The sequence below is a fragment of the Euprymna scolopes genome, chromosome 17 (assembly GCF_053919585.1).
Source record: "Euprymna scolopes isolate OS-2025 chromosome 17, ASM5391958v1, whole genome shotgun sequence".
Taxonomy (NCBI): Eukaryota; Metazoa; Mollusca; class Cephalopoda; order Sepiida; family Sepiolidae; genus Euprymna; species Euprymna scolopes.
In genome coordinates this window covers 70,517,421-70,537,704 of record NC_136498.1, presented here as the reverse complement: position 1 = coordinate 70,537,704, position 20,284 = coordinate 70,517,421, and the positions used below count along the sequence as shown (strand labels likewise).

The 20,284-nt window shown below is 33.6% G+C and overlaps 1 protein-coding gene across 5 annotated transcripts in view; it reads right to left on the bottom strand.

Moving 5' to 3' along the window:
• The window catches only part of LOC145296782 (uncharacterized), an 823,821-nt gene that overhangs the window by 469,574 nt on the left and 333,963 nt on the right, over nucleotides 1-20,284 (bottom strand). For 3 of the 5 annotated variants that reach the window (XM_080142846.1, XM_080142847.1, XM_080142844.1), the window contains 2 exons: nucleotides 4,132-4,191; nucleotides 1,856-1,963 (listed from right to left, as the gene is read on the bottom strand). In XM_080142846.1, coding sequence (XP_079998972.1) covers nucleotides 1,856-1,963; nucleotides 4,132-4,191 — 168 coding nt within the window. Of the gene's footprint in view, nucleotides 1-1,855; nucleotides 1,964-4,131; nucleotides 4,192-12,443; nucleotides 12,483-20,284 lie in introns of all 5 variants that reach the window. The other 2 variants (XM_080142845.1, XM_080142843.1) reach the window with 1 other exon arrangement.

Genomic DNA, 20,284 nt, shown 5'->3' with positions numbered 1-20,284 from the left:
ATAGTTTTTACTAGAATATCTTGTCTTTTCTTTTCCAGTTTTAACAACTAGTCCTTTTACTTTTTCATGCCTAATCTTAACCATATTACTTTTGATGCTCGCATTTTTCTGTATAATATAATATAGATTTCGACAAACAGCTTACTTTAATTGAAAGCAAAATATAATTATATAAGTATCATTATCTAAAAGCTAGTTTGTTGGAGCAATGCTCGAATGCTTAAATGGAACCCATTTTGTAGTGATAGTTTCGTAATTTTGAAAATGGCGTTTATCCCGTTTTGCATTTTAACCCTCTGTATATACGAGGGGCGTTCCAAAAGTACTGCCTCCCATTTTTATTCCACCCAAATTGATAAGGGGCTGCAAATTGCGTTGTTATGATGACTAAACTTATGCATTAATGACATGAAAGTTTCATCGGTCTGTTACAGATGTTGTGAGACTTTATGAAAGCAACTCCTATCATGAACATGCGTCAGAAGCAGAGATGCTTCATTAATTCCTTCATAGAGAAAAACTTGAACCGATCAATCTTGACCGGCACTTGTTGATGTCAGCACAGTTAAGAGATGGGTTCGTCGATTTTAGAATGATGACATATATGAGTGACCATGCACGCTTCCGACTTTTACGACCGAGGAATTCAAAGAGGGCGGCGAAAGTGCAATGAGAATAGTGGTGATTATGTAGGAAAATGGATTCTGGAGCACAACACGTCGCTTGTTTTAATGGTACTATTCCTGTTTACGTACCTCTTAAACGTTTTAGTTTAAAAAAAAAATAGAAAGCCTTACTTTTAGAATGACATTCGTATTACCGTTTATAATCATTATTCATTTTCATCTTTATCCGAGAACTTTTGCGTATATCCAAGAAAGACAAACACGTGCTCACCATAAAAATGTAAACTTCAAAGATAAATCATTTGTATTTATAAAGTATCTTCCAACATTATAAAATAAATATTGGAATTAGATTTAGTGAATAGCAAACTATTTTACGTTGAATTAGCGGGGAGACCCGACATAGCCCGAGATTGAATGATGATCAACGAATGTTTCACACTAATATTTTTATTGTTATTGAAATCGATGAAATCGCCCATTTTTCAATCAAATCGATTGATTGCCTGCTCTTGTCAGGGACGCATCGCAGTGCACCGAGAAGAAGCTTCACGTACCTCCTCGCAGTGTCGTAGTTCACAATACATTGTAGTTTACATTGCATCGTAGAGAACCCTCTGTTGATTTCATAGAATTACTTTCATATAACTGCTTGAAATAAAGTTTAAAATACAAATATCAAGTATCATGGTTCAACTGTGCTCTAAACAAAAAACATTCATTTCGAACGTGCACCTGTCATAGCAAACAAAACTGCTGTTGATTTTATATGTCGGGCCTTTCTGTTTTTGCAGTAATAAAGCTTCTCAAATGCACTTGTTAGGCTGCGTAAGGTGTTAACTTTAGTCAAAATCGCCTGTTCCTTCTTTCATCGTATTTTTTCGATCATCGTACTTGTCGAAAACATTCCGATACAAAACCTTTCCAAGAACACTGCCAGGTACATAAAGTATATTCCTGTGAAATAAAAAAAAAACCGGTCCAGCCGTTTAGGAGTCCATACGGAACAAACTTATACACACAGACAAAGTTCCTTTTCTATAATAGCAGATAGCTGGATAGATTATTAAAAGAGATATTACGTTTGTTTCATGAACCTGTTTAATGCAAGACTAGAAACGCATGTTATTCAATACAAATATGAATTGTAAAAAAAAAAGAAAAAAAACGAAAAAAGGGAAAGGCAGTAAGTGAAAGGAAGAAAGGGGTTTAAAAAAAAAGGTGCTTACATTAAAGCCATCACGACCTTGAGGGCCGGGTAATCCTCTGGGTCCTTCGAGACCGGCTGGCCCTGGGATACCATCCACGCCGTCCAGGCCGGGTGGACCTGGAAGACCCTTTAACAACAACAACACAGAAAACATTTAAAACAGTTGTGCAAATAAAACAGGATTCATTTCTTATTCAACGGATGATTCATTTGGTAGTTTTGACGTAAGTAGGTGTTTCCAAAACCAGACGTTTACTACTACTAATATTACTACTACTACTATTACCATTATATTACTACTACTACTGATAATAAAAACATCGGTAGATTAGAAGTGCATGGGAGAAAGAATTAATCTTTTAGAATGTAAAAAAAAGTTTAAATGTATATATGAAACATGCATCTAATAATTTTGCTACAAATGTATTTTTTTATGAATCAAGGGCGATAATTTGATTCGGCAAGCCGTGCGCAATGTTTGGTCGAAGCTTTGAGAATGTAAATTGACGAGTTGAAAAAAGGCTTTGTACCTTTTTCGTTTTACCACCCCGAACTTGAGATTAATTTTAGATTAAAAAATGTATTTTTCTAAATAAAATGATAAAACAAAATTGTTTTATAGCCCGAAAAAAAAAAAGTAAAAAATAACAAATGCTCGTCATTAAGCCCAAACACAAATCCTAATCCAGCAAGAAAGTTCGAAGTGGCAGTAGGACAAATAAATTCATAAAATATGAAATATGAAAAAATCTGTACACACGCCTTAGCAAATAGAGTTATCTTCCTTGGTCCATGATAATAGATTTTTATCTGTAATTTGTGGATGAGAAGTCATTATTTACAATGTTGTGTTGGTGCTTTTTAGAAATAGGTATCCATAAATTTGCAATCGTGACGTAAGCAGTTCCGTCTACGAACGGAGGAAATCGAATCAAAATTCCGACTTTTACCGAACTACACGAATGATAAAAAAGAAGCGGTTACTTAATTGACAAGCATTATTTAATCAATTAGAAAGATGAAGCTCCGAGTTTTAAGTTATTCATTTATTTTTTTAGATATTTTTTTTATTTCTGTTGCCACTTTTTATTTGGAACTATGTAGACAACTTTTCATATACCGTTATAAAAATGATTAGGCGCACCTGAAGAAGCTTACCCTCATCTCTGTTATTATTTTCATATTTTTTTTGTCAATTTTTTTATTATGGAATGGACATTAATCTACCAAATTATTTAAAAATCAAGAAAAAAAATGAAAAAGTCAAAATTTAAATATTTGTAAGGGGTACTCAGTAGTTAATATAACGTTCTAGTAAATCGACCACCCATTTTAAAACAACTCGACGTTTTTAGGCCAAATTTCGCGAATTTAACCATTTTAAAGCATTTTGGCCTTTTTGTTTAAATTTCGCTCTCTCCGATTATTTTCTATAAATGTTTATGGTTATCTTCAAGTTTCGTCACCCGATATTTACAATTTAAGGGCAATAGGTTACTAGAGTAACAAGTAAAGACTTAGCTTTTAAAAAAGATGACTTCTAGGAGTAGTCGGTTCTGTATTCCGTATTGTTTTCAATAGTCACCATGTTTGTTGAAGATAACCATTAATATGCATATAAAATAATCGGAGAAAGCGAAATTTAAAAACAAACGAAATTTAAAAATGCTAAACGGCTTAAAAAAGGCTAAATTCGCGAAAGTTAGCCTAAAACGTCGAGTTGTTCTGAAATTGGTAATCTATTTATTAGAATGTTGTATTAGAAACTGAATACTCCTTATAAATATTTAAATATTGACTTTTTTTCATTTATTTAATAATCTGGTAGACTAGTATCCATTCGATGATAATCCGCTGAAAAATATTGAAAACAAAAAAAAAAGACGAAAAAAATATATAGAAGGGAGCAAGCTTCTTCAGGTTCGGCAAAGATTAGTTTAGGGTTTGATTAAAGTAAAAAAAAATCTGTTACATTCGTAATGTGTAAAGAAATGAAACAACGTTAGAGAACATATACTTAAATACAAAATAAAGTCAACAATTTCTTTCGTTAAATATTTTTTCGCCAAATAAAGCCTAATAATACATTCAGTTAGTTCGGTGAAAATCGTTATCATTTCTAGAAGTATCCGCTGAAACTCTTAATTGATAACGTAAGTACTGAACATTTTTTGCGATACCTATTTCTAAAAAGATTCCCGTTATATTTTCGGACTATTGTCCTCACCATAATTATTTATATGCCTACTACTCATATGCTAGATAAAAGTTTTAAAAGACAAACACGTATCTTACGTTTGTGCCATTGAATCCAGGCGCTCCCCTTGGACAAGTAATATCGCATGATGGTTTATTCTGGAAAATTAAAAAAAAAAAATTAATAATGAATTGATCTTATCTTTCTGATATTGTAATCATACAATTTTACAAAATATCATGTACCTCCTCCCGCCTTAAAAACACTAATAACTGCCACATTTGTTTTTTTTTTATGGAAAAAGTGATTGTTATTTGTTCGGTTAATAGAGATAAATTAAATTTTAAATTAAAAAAAAAATTAAACTATTTCTTTGCAATTAATGACTTAAGAGTATAGTACGTTTTGAAACAAAATTTACTGAAGGAGGGGAATATTTGGATCTTTTGTAGAATGATTCCCGCCAAAAATACCTTCGCCATAAAGATCTCCGCCATGAAATAATAGGTCGGTGCAAAAATAATGTCATTTATATATATATATATATATATATATATATATATATATATATATATATATATATAACGTCAAAAATGACATTTTTGCACCAACTTAATACACGCATACTCGTTGTCAGAACTCGGATACAGGTATACATTTTTCTCATTAGGATTGAGCCAGCTCCAGCTACAAAGTGTTTTAGGTGACCCACGAGGCGCAACTTCGTGTCGCACACACTTCAAATGTCACCATTGGTTGCGGCAAACATATGCTTAACATACAGCTTCAGGAAGACATCTTGCAGCAGGTTTCCGGTACACCTTTACCGCCTTGTCGACTACCTGTCAGCCGAGTTTATTTCGGGGTGCATCTCTACTAGTGAATTAAACGCATCCCCAGGTACCAACATGGATTTTTTTTACGATCCGGTACGGTACATACAGCGCCCAGTCTCCCAAATTGTCATCAATCTGGTATTGGCCAGGCTCATTGTTGCTTAACTGCGGTGATCTGGAGGACGGCTCTAAAACTTATTCAGATTAGATTTGACGACGATCATGCTATAGTCAGCCGGGAAGCAGCTACAAGACATTGTGTTCCACAGACGGACAGTTCTAGGAAAGAAACTCTGCTCGTGTAATTTTCGTTTAGTTTTAAGCACAGGTAGAAATTATGACAGTTGTCGTATCTAGACGAGTATTTGTGGCAAACGATTTACAGGAAGGAACCATAGATTGAGGCTCAGTCGGGCACCTACCATAGAAATAGCAACAGAGCAGAGACAGATTCGCAACGTCTCTTCTGTAAGACAGTTTTGTATCCTGTCAGGTCAGGAAAGAGTACGCGTAAGAACCGCAGATGTGGCAAGAGAAGACCACCTTAGGACGTATTTAGCTCTTGTAAAGGTCGAATATTGCGTCGAGAATAGGATACTTTCTGGGTAGGTAGAACAATCCCACTATTTTCAGGTGATTTTTTAAATATATCTGATATAGTTCGTCCATTTTATGCCAGAGGTAAAAAAAAAACATCAATAACAAAGCATTGAGAAAATAAACAAATAGTCAAAATGTGTTGTACAAGTATTTCTATAATTTGAAAGCATTGAAATTTGAAATATATATATAAGATTAGAGACCAACTAAAATGCATTTTTCTTTGAATAAAAGATATTTATTTAATTTCTTATTTTCGACCCATGTAATCGTCTTCATCAAAACAATGCAGACAATATTGTTTACATGGCATGTTATTATAAAGCTGTATGTACAGGGTGGAACGATAAAATTATCGCCCTCGAAAAGACGACATGATTCTATTTCCCTTGGACGAAACCCGGTTTTCTATTTTTGATGCAGACCATCTTCTAGTTGGCCAGTTGTGTACAAATCCCAAGAGCGAAGGGAGCCTTCTATCGTGTCTTAAAATGACACAGTGTTCAATTAGCGAGATCGGAGATGCGCCGCTGTACAACTCATGCTCTCTTCCGATCCAACTTATGACAACAGGACTATTGCTAGCATCCTCAAAATGCAAATCTGGATAATAGAGACGTGCCCAGAGTGATGAAAACAAAGTTTCTGGCTACGGTTATGGTTTTTGGTGCGTTTTCAAGTGAGGGCCACATCATGCCACCTCACATCTTCGAAGTCGGCTTAAAAGTCAAAACCAAAGTGTACCTGGATGTGCTGAAGAGGGTGGTGATCCACTGGTGCAATCAGATGGCTGCTGGCAGACCCTGGATGTGGCAGTAGGACTCGACGTTGGCCCACAAGTCCAAGGAGACCCAGGCTTGTCTTCAGAAACAGGTGCTACGACTTTGCACACTTCTCTCACTCCCCCTTCCTGAACCCGTTGAACTACTTCGTTTTATCATACGTCGATGACATCACCAACATGACCTCGCACAACACCAAATCCAGCCTGATCACCGCCATTCGCCGAGTATTCGCCAAGCTCCAGCAGCCGCTTGTAGAAAAAGGCATGCTCCCAGTTCCGAATCCGTATCGAGGCGGTGATTGAGGCTGAATGCGGCTACATTGAATAGGTATCAGCCATACTACATGTTCAAGTTACCTGAATTGATTTTTCAATAACATTTTTTTAAATAAAGCTGCAGTGTTGTTTTCTTTAAGGGGGGCAATCTTATTATTCCACCCAATAGTTTCTGTTCTTATTGAAGATCGATCTTTAATACGAACGGACGACTACACACGCCTTAATATAACATGCTGCTTAAAAAAATAGAGAAAAAACTATCTGTATTTTCCCTGATGAATACGTATCAAAAATTGGAAATTAAGTAAATAATGTTCATGTAAAAAATCTGCATATTCATTGGTCTCTAAATCGTTACATATAGACAAAATATATTTTAGGTGAATCTGCATATTCACATATAGACAAAATATATTTTAGGTGAATCTGGTACTTAGCAGCGAATACTAAAAGATTTAGAAGACACATAATGAATTAGAATTATCGCGGAATTACATTAAATGTCAGAAAACATATTGCAACTTAAATATCAAGCAGAAATGGAAGTGGGAATTTCGGATTATTATTGTTTGAAATAGTATTTTAACATGTGTAAATAAAAATTTCTGCAATCCATAAACATGGATCAACAGAAAATAATTTTAATTTAGAAAGAAAAAAAAAAAGCAAAACAAAAACATGCTAAAAATTTGGTCATGCCATGCACAGAAAACAACGCGAAAGTAGGCCATAAAATGGCGTCTGCAAGCATCGAAATTTGATTAAGTTTGGAAGATGTCAACGCCAGCAATAAAGAAAGCTTTGAATAAGCAATAGAATTTTATTTAAAAAAAAACAAAAAAAAAACTAAATAAGACAGCTGTGTTCATCAGAAACAATAACTTAAAAGTTTGAAGCCATATTTTCTATCATATCTTACTCCGTTTGTTCAGCCTTTTAACAATGTTTACTTTCTTAGAACTTTTGTTTAATTTTGTATTTTTATTATTATTTTATCATTTTTTTTTTATTTTTAATATTATTATCAAAAATATTATTAAAAATATATATTATTATTAAAAAAATATTATTATTAAAAAATATTATTATTAAAAATATTATTATTAAAAAAATATTACTCCATTTTATTATTATTATTTTTCATTTTTATCATTTTCATTTTATGATTTTATTTATTTTAATGATTATTTTTATTTTATTACTAGCAGGGAAACCAGATGCTGCCCTGGATTGAATGAGGATCAACAAATGTTCCACAGTTCCAATACCTTTTTTTTTGTCGTAGAAATCGGCAAAATCGTTCATTTTTCAATCAAATCGCTTGATTACCTGCTGTACATTGTAGTCTACATTCAATTATGAAGAACCTATTGTTTCTTTTTACATAATTATTATATATCATGACTCATATTAAATTTTTAAATGCCAAAGTCAGTATTATTCTTGAATTGTGCACTAAACAGAAATAATCATTTCGAACGCACACCTGTCTTAAAGAACCTACTCTTGATTTTATACGCCAATCAATTCTGCTTGTGCGATGATACAACTTCTTAAACGCACTTATAATGATAATTTTGGTCAAAATCTGACTGTTCCTTTTTAATCCGATTTTTTCAATTATCAGTACTTATCGGAGTCATTTCAATACAAAATCTACCTACGAATAATCCCAGACACATAAAGTACATTGTTTAAAAATAGGTCCAGCCGTTTAAGAGTCCATAGGGAGTGAACTCACAGACACACAGACAAAGTGGCTTTTATTAAGTAAAGATTACTTTTATTTTATCATGTTTATTTTTGTTATTTTTTATTTACTATTATTTGCTAATATTATCTATATATTAATATGATAGCGCGTGTCTTATTTATTTTGTGTGTCACGCTTACGTCCGAGTGACTGTCGTTTAATTGTTATGGAATTCCATTTCTTGTAATAAATAATTTTACCAAGAATTCTTCATAAGTTTTGGTCTCGATTTAGATTATAATTGATGGCACTTTAGTTATATATACATACATATATTTTTTCGTAAGTTTTGGTTTCGGTTCAAGCTGATGCACCAAAAATCATGTGGATGTATTTTTGCTATTTTAGAAATCGTAACTTTATAATATATAAAAATCGATAGAACATTAACTCTATAATAATATATACGAAATCTGCAAGAATTAAAATATTATATTTAAGCGTACTTTACGACCGGGTTACGCCGGGCATCCCTGCTAGCTTAGATAAATAGTTTTGCAGTTTTAACAAAAGAGCTACAATAATATCAGAGCGTCTCGAATTACGCAGAACATCAACAGAATGCCAACATCAGTATATTACATATGAATGAGTTCCCTGTGGAATTTCCACAGGTTTCGCTAATTACTATAAATAATAATAATAATAATAATAATAATAATAATAATAATAATAATAATAATCATAATAACAATAATAATCATAATAACTAGCGGAAGCTATGGAAAATCCACGGTAGTTGAAAACATCATCACATAAGTAAACAATAGAATAAACTTTCAGTAGAATAATACGTATAGTATTAGTTCCGATCAGACCGTGAATTAAAAAAATATTTTTGTTGACAAATATGGAGAACTGCTTTAAATATATTATTACAAGAAATAGAATCACTTTTTTTTTCTAGCGATTATAATTTAATCAAAGTGAATTGTAAATCAGTCACTATCTTTCCTTAATAATCTGACATGTACTAAGATTAGATAGAAATATGTTAGATGTAAACATTTGCAATTTTTTTCGTAGTTGTAAAAAAAAATGGAATGAATCAGTAAGGAGTACAATTGCTTACATAAAAAAAGTGTAGGATGTTGGCAGATGATATGGCAAGACTTTCAAATATATATATTTTATAACAAATATTCTTAAATCATTATGTTGCAATGTTGGAATTTATTAGATGGTTTTTGATTGTGATCATTATTCAAGCTATCCTGATTTACTCTCATTATGGTTATCTTTAAAATGATATTTCTAGTCTAATTTGCAGAATTTATATTCCATAGGATATAGGGGCAGTATTCAGGATTGACATCACTCTTTCAATGTCTGGCTTCCAAGGTTTACGTATTTGTAAACGTCGATTGACGGAATTCCTGTGTCCAGTACGAACGCAGACCCCGCATGATTTTCTCGCCCCTTTCGCATTTTAACCTCACTTTAAAGAATTAGATTCTTTGATCCGATTTATGACCTCGATGAAACTGAAGTTTGGCCGTAACTGAACGCAATTTACACAATATACGCCCCTCCCTTCTTTCCCTAGTCACACCATCTAAGTGACACACCTGATCCATCGAATTAAGCAATAAGAAATCGCCGGTTCTGTACATGAAAGCCTCGAACAGCAAGAAGTATCATGTACCGAAGTTTCAAATATTTATAAAAACGAAAGATGCAGTGGTAAGCTCCGAATTAAAAATGGTTCGTTATTTCGAGCTTGTTGGGGTGGTTTTTTTTACCAACAATTATGTTAACCTATCTATATTTTTCTATCCTTTTTTATTACAATTTTGTATTAAATTTTATATTTTTGTTGAATTTTATTTTTGCCTATTGTATTTTTTTTCGTATCTTTTATTTTTGTACGAAACTACTATTAATTTGAACAGACGATAATGCTAGCTACTTTGAGATTAGGGAGTGATGAGTCCAAAATTGGTTCTCTAAATACTGAAACAGAGAACCGACAGTTGGTATAATTAGGGCTAACGTGATTTTTTTTTACCTGTAATCCTGTTACTACGTTAATATCTGTCTATCCCTATGTAAAAATAACACCAAACTATGACACAGTATCTGTGTTAGTTTATAATAAATAGTGTTGATCGGTATTTGTTTCAAAGGTCTATAACTCGGAAACTAAGCGTTTCAAAATATACATATACTAGTGTTGGGACCATTAATTAGAGTCAGAAAAATCAAAACATTCTGGGATATTGGAATTGGTATTGGGGGAAAAAATTGTGCGTATTTTCCGCTGCCAAAAACGATTCTTTTATTTTTAAGGATTATTTATTTTTTTTTGTTTATGACTTCATTTCCTATTGCTGCTATCAATGATAAAATGAAAATCAGTTATTGATTTTAAACTGTTGATGAAACTAAAATCTATAGATCATCCTTCATACGTATATTTTTCCATCTGTACTTAAATATATGCATATATGGCATGGGTTTTTATGGTATTCAAAATTTAAAAAAAACTTTAAAGTTAAATATTTAGTGATTTAGAAGAAATCGATAATTGTATCGGAACTGGGAAACATTTTGGTATTGTCCGATCATTAATATATACAGATGTAGAAAATAACCTCAGAGTTATGTAAAGAATCTGTATTAGGTTTTGTACTTTAATTTAATTTTTAGTAACACAAGAGAATAGACATTTAATGATGAGTTAAGCTCTCTTGGGATTCTCTTCAAACAATGCAAGCCGCAAAATACTACAAATCAATCAAAACCAATCCAATAGCAAAGTGTATACAAAAATAGAGTTAACATGCCTCAGAATTGTAACATGGTTGAGTTAAAAACTCTTACAGATGATTTTAAAAGCATAATGTTTTTTTTTATCAAACTTGTTCAATGTCCTTTCAACCCATCCAGAAACACAGCATATTACCATTGATCAAAATGGGGCTATTATGTGTATATGAGCACTATGTAAGGCATTGAGAAGCAATATATTTGTTCACATAACATTTAAATCTCAACATGTGAGAACAATCAGGGAAGCAGGAAAAAGGGACGGAATTCCAAAGTCCACCAATTCTAAGCAAAAGACTATTGGAGTAGAATGCTCCTTAGCATCTAGGGACCTCTGCAGTGAAAGGGCAACATTTTGCTGCTTGTCAGGTTAGTCGAGGGTATTTACGTAGAGGGAGGCACACGTGATACGAGTTCATCAGAGCACATTCCATTTAAGTACTTGTAAAACAGGCACAAGGATGCAACATTGCAACGATGGGACACGGGTTGGAGCTTGGTTGACAATGTGGGACTTATTAGATTAGAAACTTTTTTTGTGGATCTTGTCAGATGTGGCAACAGTACTTCATGCGAATGGTGTGTTTGTAGAGATGTATGATATTATTAGGTGCGAGTAGTTTTTCTAGCATAATAGAGGGAGCCCAACTTCTTTTCGACAGCATAGGTTTAATTTCATTAAAATCCGGTTTTCATTCTTCCCGATGGGCCGTTTCATTCGAACTAAAACAATAAGAGAAAAGACTAATATGACCCTCATTCGGCAATCTGCAGAGCTAGGAACCATTCAAGAGAAATTGCACGTTCGTAGGTCTACTAGTACATAATAATAATAATAATAATAATAATAATAATAATAATAATAATAATAATAATAATAATAATAATAACAACAACAGTATCACACTATTACTAACATAATAATACTAATGATACTAGCATAATAGTAGCCTAGTAAAGCTATTATTCCTACTATCTTAAAGTTATTTTGGAGCGTTCTACGCCTGATGCAGATTGTCCGACTGGAGTCATGTGCCCGTTTCTTTTGTATAAATAAGAGTTCCCGAGAGAAGATGACACCACCAAATAGATTTTTGGTTAACCCAGATTTTAATGAGATTTAAACGTCAACGTTGCCTTTTTGCAATTTTCAACCGATTCCAGATTCAAAAGTTGGACAGCATTAATTTGACCATCCTATTTGCGCTAACATCAACAGGAAGGACTATTTTAACGCATTGCGCATCCATGACTATTTCTTAAAACTAATAATTTAGAAGCATCTACGCTTAGCTGCTATATATATATATATATAACATAAAAAAATAGTGCACATGCAAAAACCGTGAAAGATGATGTGCGTCACAGTCATCCCATCTCCAATTCTACCTGTGGTGCTCTCTTGGCAGGCTTTTTTCTGGGTGGGGACTGAAGTAAAGAAGAAAAGTGAAGAAATTGTGAAGTGCATTGATCACGGTAGACCCGCCAAAGTAGGAAGTAGTGCAAGAAAGTGCGGATGAATATTAGTCAATCGTGGCGCGCATGTATATGATGGATGTGGTTGAATGCGCAGTCATAATCTTGACTATCTGATGTGTAACTTTGTAAAGTAAGTTTATAAAATTTATGTAGGCGACATTTAAAAAAGCCGTGAAGCAGAAGTCCTAAAATAGTTTTTTTTAAAAAGTTTTGAACAAACGTTTTAAATTTAGGAAAGACAAATATACTTGACCAACTGAACAATTTATTAGTATTTTCATGGTATATCATATACAATGAAGTGTCGTGATAAACAATTTGTTATAGATGTTTAGAAAACAATTTGATGTACTATTTTATTATTATAAATCATTTGCCAGTCACATTATAAAGCCTTCGCCGGGCAAGTAAATTGATTGGCAGATCATCCTGCTGGCCAAACAAACCATCAGGCTGGCTAGTCGGATGAAAAACAATCAACCAGGCCAGTTGCATGTAAACCGTCTGGTTAACCAGTCCTCTGGTATATCTGGCTCTTCAGTCGCCTCGTAAACCTTCGTCAGGTCAGTCGCATGGCAAACAGTCGACTAGCTTCTCGCATGGTAAACCGTATGATTAGCTAATCGCATAGTAACGGTCTGACTAACCACTCGCGTGGCAAACTGACCGTCAGGTCAGTAACATGGCAGACCGTATGATTAGTCAGTCCCATGGCTAACCGTCGTGCTAGTTCGTCGCATGGTAACCGTCTGACTAGCCCGTCGTTTGGTAAACGGATTGTCAGATTAGTTACATGGCTAACCGCTCGTTAGGTCTATCGCATGGTTAACCGCTCGTCAGGTCAGTCGCATGGTTAACCGCTCATTAGATCAGTAGTATTATTAACCGCCCATCAGGTCAGTAGCATTGTTAACCGCCTGTCAGGTCAGTAGCATGGCATACCGTATGAGTGGCCAGTCGCATGGCAACCGTCTTGCTAGTCCGTCGCATGTTAACCGTCCAACTAACCAGTCACGTGGTAAACCAAACGTCAGACCAGTCCCATGGTTAACCGCTCTTCAACTCAGTAGCATGGTAAACTGCTCGTCAGGTCAGTAGCATGGTAACTGTATGGTTGGCCAGTTGCATAATAAACCGTCGGACTGATCAGTCGCATGGTAAATCGTCTGGCGAGCTCATCGCATGGTAAACTGCCTGGTTGGCCAGTCATATCAGGTTTATCTGGTAGCACAAGAACGTCTTAGGTATACAGCTGAAAGCTCAAGTTGCCTTTAAAACAAGCACATTGACTATCCTAAATGCAGTTCAACTGAAGATATCTAAAAGAGAGATCGCATATTAATTTATTAGTAATAAAATTATCAATTATTTTAACTTAGGTTATTTTCTTCAAAATAACTTAAATGTTGTTGCACGCTAAGCTTACCGCTGCCCGGCTGCAAGAAAAGATTGCAGTTGAATTAGTAGCAAATATTTTGAAACGTAGTATTTAACGCCCAACAAGCATTTACCAATGAAATCAGACTTTATTCGGATATATATAATAATAATAAAACTCAGGATATTTTATGTTTGTTTGACAGACAGACTAGAAGAGTTGTTCCGCTTTATATTGTAAAATCAAAGAACAAACTATGGCGGATAATTCATTCAAGAGTTATCTCTCTTGACCATAGAGGAAATATGTTGTATTAATAGTTCATGTGTTGCATGTTAACGAACGCTATTTTGTTATTGAAATGTCTTTTTCTTTTTTAATTTCGATTTGTATATTCGAAATATGTATTTCCTCTCTCCTTAGATTTTTAAGTTCTTGATAATGTATTTTATCTATCACGTAAAAATAAAAAACAAAATGAATGCATTATAAAAATTGTAAGGTGCATGGCAGGACCCAGGCCTCCTCGTAACAATCTTTTATATTTCTATTATTTTATTATACTACAGTTTAGTGCAATAAGACTACTCTAGCAGTAATAAGGGAATATAAGTTGGAAAAGGTTTATGGCTACATAGTTCGCTAAAGGTCAAACACTTCCATTGCTTTCCCCCAATTTTTACATGAGAATACAATTATAGTTTTTTATGTAGATTCTCTAACTTTTTATTTTATAGAGAACATCCAACCGTTGCAAACATTAAGCGCCATATATATATATATATATATATATATATATATATATATATATATCAGCAAGAAGTAAAAATTAAGTTTACAAGTCAAGAGCTTCTGTAAGCTAACTATGACCATTTATATAGTAATCCCAAGCAAATAAAAAATCTCAGGAAACAGACATTGTAATAAAAGAACACAATTCAAGACTGTAAATCATAAGTTAATAACAATTTATTACTCGACAGGATACTCAAAAAGAAATATTAAGATTTCCTCAATCCACAGAGTTTTAAAAGATGCGCCCCTTTTCACCAGAGGAAAGATATTAGCAGATGAGTTAATTCAGTTGGTGAAGATAGAGTCTCCATGTTGCTTAAAAAACGTAAGGAGGCCTCTCGGTGTCCAAACCATTCATTAGTAAAGATATATATATATATATATATATATATATATATATATTAATCTAAAAGATATCGTTGGTATTTGTAACCATTGTTTTAAAATCTAAAATTCTGGGATATATATATATATATATATATATATATATATATATATATATATATATATATATATATATATATATTACTCATCTAAAAGATTCCGTCGAAACATACTTTTTTTATGAGCTGTAATTTTTGCGTGGCATTAATATATACATACATATAGTATATATGCGTTTACTATCAATAATATACCTTAGTCCTTTTCACTCATTTCATGTAAACTATATTTATCATATATTTTCTTAATTGTTCTGGCTTCTCAAGAATCCTCGTTTATTCCCTTTCTTTTTGACCGATTTACGAACGCGTACCGTATCATCATTTATGTAAATCTACGCCTATAACCTATTGCAATCGTTGCATTAATGTTATTAGATTGTGGTGAGTGTTCAGGAAAGATAGAAAGAGAACATATTACTGATTATGTTGGCCATCCGTACGTAGAAAAGTCTGATTTTCATCTGTAAATGCTTGCCGGTCATATATGAGTTAAGTGTTGTGTGCGTTGGTGCATTTATTGAAACAAGAAAAAAAGTAAATGTAATTCATCTTTCTACTCAATACATTCTGAGTGGATTAACCCATTACATCCCGCTCTCCTATAAATAAGACATAAAATAAATTTTTTTTTATACTCTAAAACTAATACTGATTACTGCGTACTTTTTTTTTTTACACAGAAGTCACCACTTATCAAGTCCTGGAAGCCCTCATGGATAAGGATTAATGGGTATACATTAATCAATATGATTATAGCGTAGTAAACATAAGTAGTGGGAATTTTGTAAATTGGATTACTTGGAAGGACGGTTCATCAAGAACTTGTTTACATTGGACTTGAAGACAATCAGATTGTAGTCAGCTGGAAAGCAGACCAACGGATGAGAGTTCCACAGGTGTGCAGTTCTAAGAAAAAAGCTTTGTTCATGGAATCTGCATTTAGGTTTAGGCACAGATAAAGAGTGTGGGAAATTATTGATAGTGGTTTGGGCTAGACGAGTGTTTTTCGTGAAAGTTTGGCGAGGGGGGAGACCATAGATTGGTGCTCAGACGAGCACTTAGCAAGAAAATAACGATAAAGCAGAGACAGGCTCGCAACGCCTTCTGTAGAAAGGAAGTTTCAGGCAAGAGAAAAGGGAATCCCCCATTAAGCTACGAAGTCTATTTTGAACTTTGTAAAGGCAGGATAAGCTGCTTCTAGCAGCTCCTGCCCAGATATGGCAACAGTACTCCATCGTTGGCTGTACCTGGCTTTTATATAGATAGAGAATTGCATCACGAGTGAGATATCTACAGAAGCGGTAGAAGGATTCCACCATTTATCCAGCGACCTTGGCAATGGATATGATGTACGTGTTCCATTTCAGATCGGGACCTACTCTGAAGAAAGTATAACATTGATTTATGTTCATCAATTTCACCCCCTGAGTTGTTGGAACCCTCGTATAGATTATCGGGAAATTTGCTAAAATTCTGTTTGATGTTGTATGAACTCATACAGGGTGTTCACATAAAATGTAAACACTCTTTAAATGACCATAAAACCAACATTTATTATAAGAAAGAAAAGTTTCATACATCAAAATAATGTGAAAAAATATAGAAATCGGCTGATTATCAAAAGTGTTCAACAACACAACATTGTGATCCGTGAAAAGCTGACAACGCTCACTGATTGAATCAAAAACATTCCTAATCAGTTCAATTGGTATATTGACACATCTTTCAATAATTGCTTTTAACTCATTCATTGTAGCCCGTTCTGTGGTGTGAACCCTGTGTTTAATAGGCCCCCACCTCCCAAAAAGAGACAAATCCATGGGGGGGTCAAATCCGGTGAGTGTGGACAGTACTTGATACTTCCTCTTCGTCCTATCTGTTTCGCTGGTGACTATCAAGATATATTCTTACGTCATGATGATAGTGGAGCAGTGCTCCATTTTGCAGGAAGCTCCATTCTTAATTCCTAAACATCTCTTGGGAACATGGCATAGCGTATTCATGTAGCAACTTGAGATAATTTAAAGAGTGTATACATTTTATTGGGACTCCCTGTATATACATGAATCTTGCAATAGTAAGCCGCTAATTTATTACCAAAAGTGCAATGTAACTCTTTGTGTGAACGACTTCATATATATATATATATATATATATATATATATATATATATATATATATATATATATATATTAATATGATTTATAAACTTTATCTTGCATGTATAGCCTATTGATTTATAAAATATATAATATATAGCCAGGGTCATTAGCATTCGAGTAGACCTACAGTCATATTTTTTCTTCTAATATCTGTAAATTGATTAATTTCATGGTTAATTTTTACAGACTATTATCCTCATCTTTTTTTAGTTGTTGTTTCACGACGTTTCGGCCAACTATTCCTCTGGCCTTCGTCAGGTGGTAACCGCGACGGGATAGGAATCTCCCAACTGTATCCTCAGCAATAACTGCTTCCCATAGTTGTCGTATCACCACGTTTTGGTCAATAAAGTTTCTGGCCGGCTTTGGGTAGTATCGAAGCCACTATCTTCAAACAATTCTCACCTGGAACCGTAGAAATTCAACGTCTCTATCCACTGCGCCACGGGCCCCGAACTATATTCATGTTATTCAGTCGGATACATGTCTTGTAGATTCGTACATTTAGTTTGCTTTCTATGCACTTTTGCTTTGCATCTTTACTGCCAAGATAGGAAAAGCCCATCGACATACTTTTAGACGAGTCCATTTAAAGCGAGGTTATTTCCATGTTACTTCAAGAGAATGTTGTGAACATCGAAAATTTAAATTTTGCATATTGACTCCCATTTCTATCAGAGATAAAGTGTCTTGGAATAAACAAAATCAGCCAAAATCTTTAGAATCAGTTTTTTTGTGTGTTACCTATTATTAAAAACTTATTCAAATCAGAGGTAAAAAGTTGTCTGCATTCTACATATCTCTTTAGAAATATGCAAAAATTAAATTGCAATATCTTGTAAAAGCTATGATATTAAAATAGTCTGGTAGGATAACACCAGTCTTTATCTGTTTATTTAAACATTGGTACCAATCGCTCTGAACCTCTTTTTTGATATTGAACTCAAACAACGCCGACTCAATGAAGGTGTTGTTAGTGATTTCACAACCCTGGCTTCACTATATACTCTCCGTGCAGAAAACCATAAAAAGGTATAAAATGTCGCACGATACTAAAATAAGGCAGGTGTGTGTGTGCGTGTGTGTGTGTGTAAAGCAGTTTGGGACAAAATAATTATATGGCTTGTCATAATCTTTATGGATCTGTTTCATTAATCGAACGCTTTTTATCTAATTACAGCTACGAGTGTATTAAAACCGCATTTATACGTCACAGCCGTGAAGATGACGTAATAGTTACAAGATTCGGGTGTGTAAGTTTAAATACGTTGGTGCATAGGCCTGGATATATACTGATGAGATTTTAAATGGCGAGAAAAGCTTGTTTATAGATAAATTTATATATATATATTTCCATAGTCAAACGACGTCGCAGCTTACAACCGTGAAAATAAAGATATAATCTCTCACATTCTGAATATATATATATATATATATATATATATATATATATATATATATATTATATATATATTATATATATATATATTATACACTACTACTACTATTTTCATAATTAGTGTTGGATTCTATACCGGTGTTTAATCCACAAGTTGAAACGGTCTTATCATCTTAACAAAAAGAGTCGTTCACTGATTGCAGGGACCAAAGTTTTGTATTTATCATACTATATATATATATATATATATATATATATATATATATATATATATATACATACACGTTTTATTTTTTATTACGTATTTTTCTGTTTAGTTACATTATTGTTTCAGCTACACGACCGGTTTTTGACCGTCATGAGCCTCCGGAGACTTTTACTGAAATGTTCGTTTATGGTGGAATTTTCACGCTACAACAGTATTGAGCAATTTCTTCACGTTTTTATTAATTACCATTTCTACTATATATATATATGGGCTTGACCATTACTCCTGATCTTAAATGGAACACGTATATCAAATCTGTTGCCAAGGCCGCTGGAAAAATGGTGGGATCTTTCTATCGATCCAGTAGATATCTCACTGCTGATGCTATTCTCTATCTATATAAGAGCCAGGTACGTCCAAGGATGGAATACTGTTGCCACATCTGGGCAGGAGCTGCTAGAAAGAACTTGTCCTGCCTTGATAGAGTTCAAAATAGACTTCGTAGCCTCGTAGGAGATGTCCTTTTCTCCTCCTTGCAACCTCTATCTCACAGAAGAGATGTTGCGAGTTTGTCTCTGATGTATCGTTATTTTCATGGAAAGTGTTCAACTGAGCTTCAATCTATGGTCCCCCCTCGCCAAACTTTCACAAGAAACACTCGTCTAGCTGTAAACACTATCAATAATTTCCCCCACTCTTTATCTGTGCCTAAACCTAAACGTAGATTCCATGAACAAAGCTTCTTTCTTAGAACTGCACGCCTGTGGAATTGTCTTCCGTTTTCCTGCTTTCCGGCTGACTACAATATGGTTTTGTTCAAGTCTAAAGTAAATAAGTTCTTGATGAGCCGTTCCATATAAGTTATTTAATTTACCAAATTTTCATTACTAATGATTACTATATTGACCAACTTCTACTGTACACTCTTTAACCCTTATCCTTGAGTGGCCTCTGGGCCTTGATAATGTGGTGATGCCTTTGTAAAAAAAAAAAAAAAAAAAAAAAAAAAAAAAAATATATATATATATATATATATATATATATAAAAGGGTGTTTCTGCTTTATTACACAAATTACATTTACTTTTTACTTATATATTGGCTTAGCATAAAATATAGTAAGAAGTATCTGAAACATTCAATTCAATGTAAGGCACTTATGCAGTATTAGGACCGTGCTATCGCCGAAATCGTTCGTGTCGTTTACGGAAAATGCCGGAAGATGTCAAAATAGTTCTGTGATTCTTTCATACAAAACTCGGTCAGTTTTTTTTTTTTTCAAAGAAAAATATATCATTTATCTCAGTACGGAGCTTATTCAATGAAAGATTAGTAAAAAAATTAAAATAATTTCATTGGAAAAT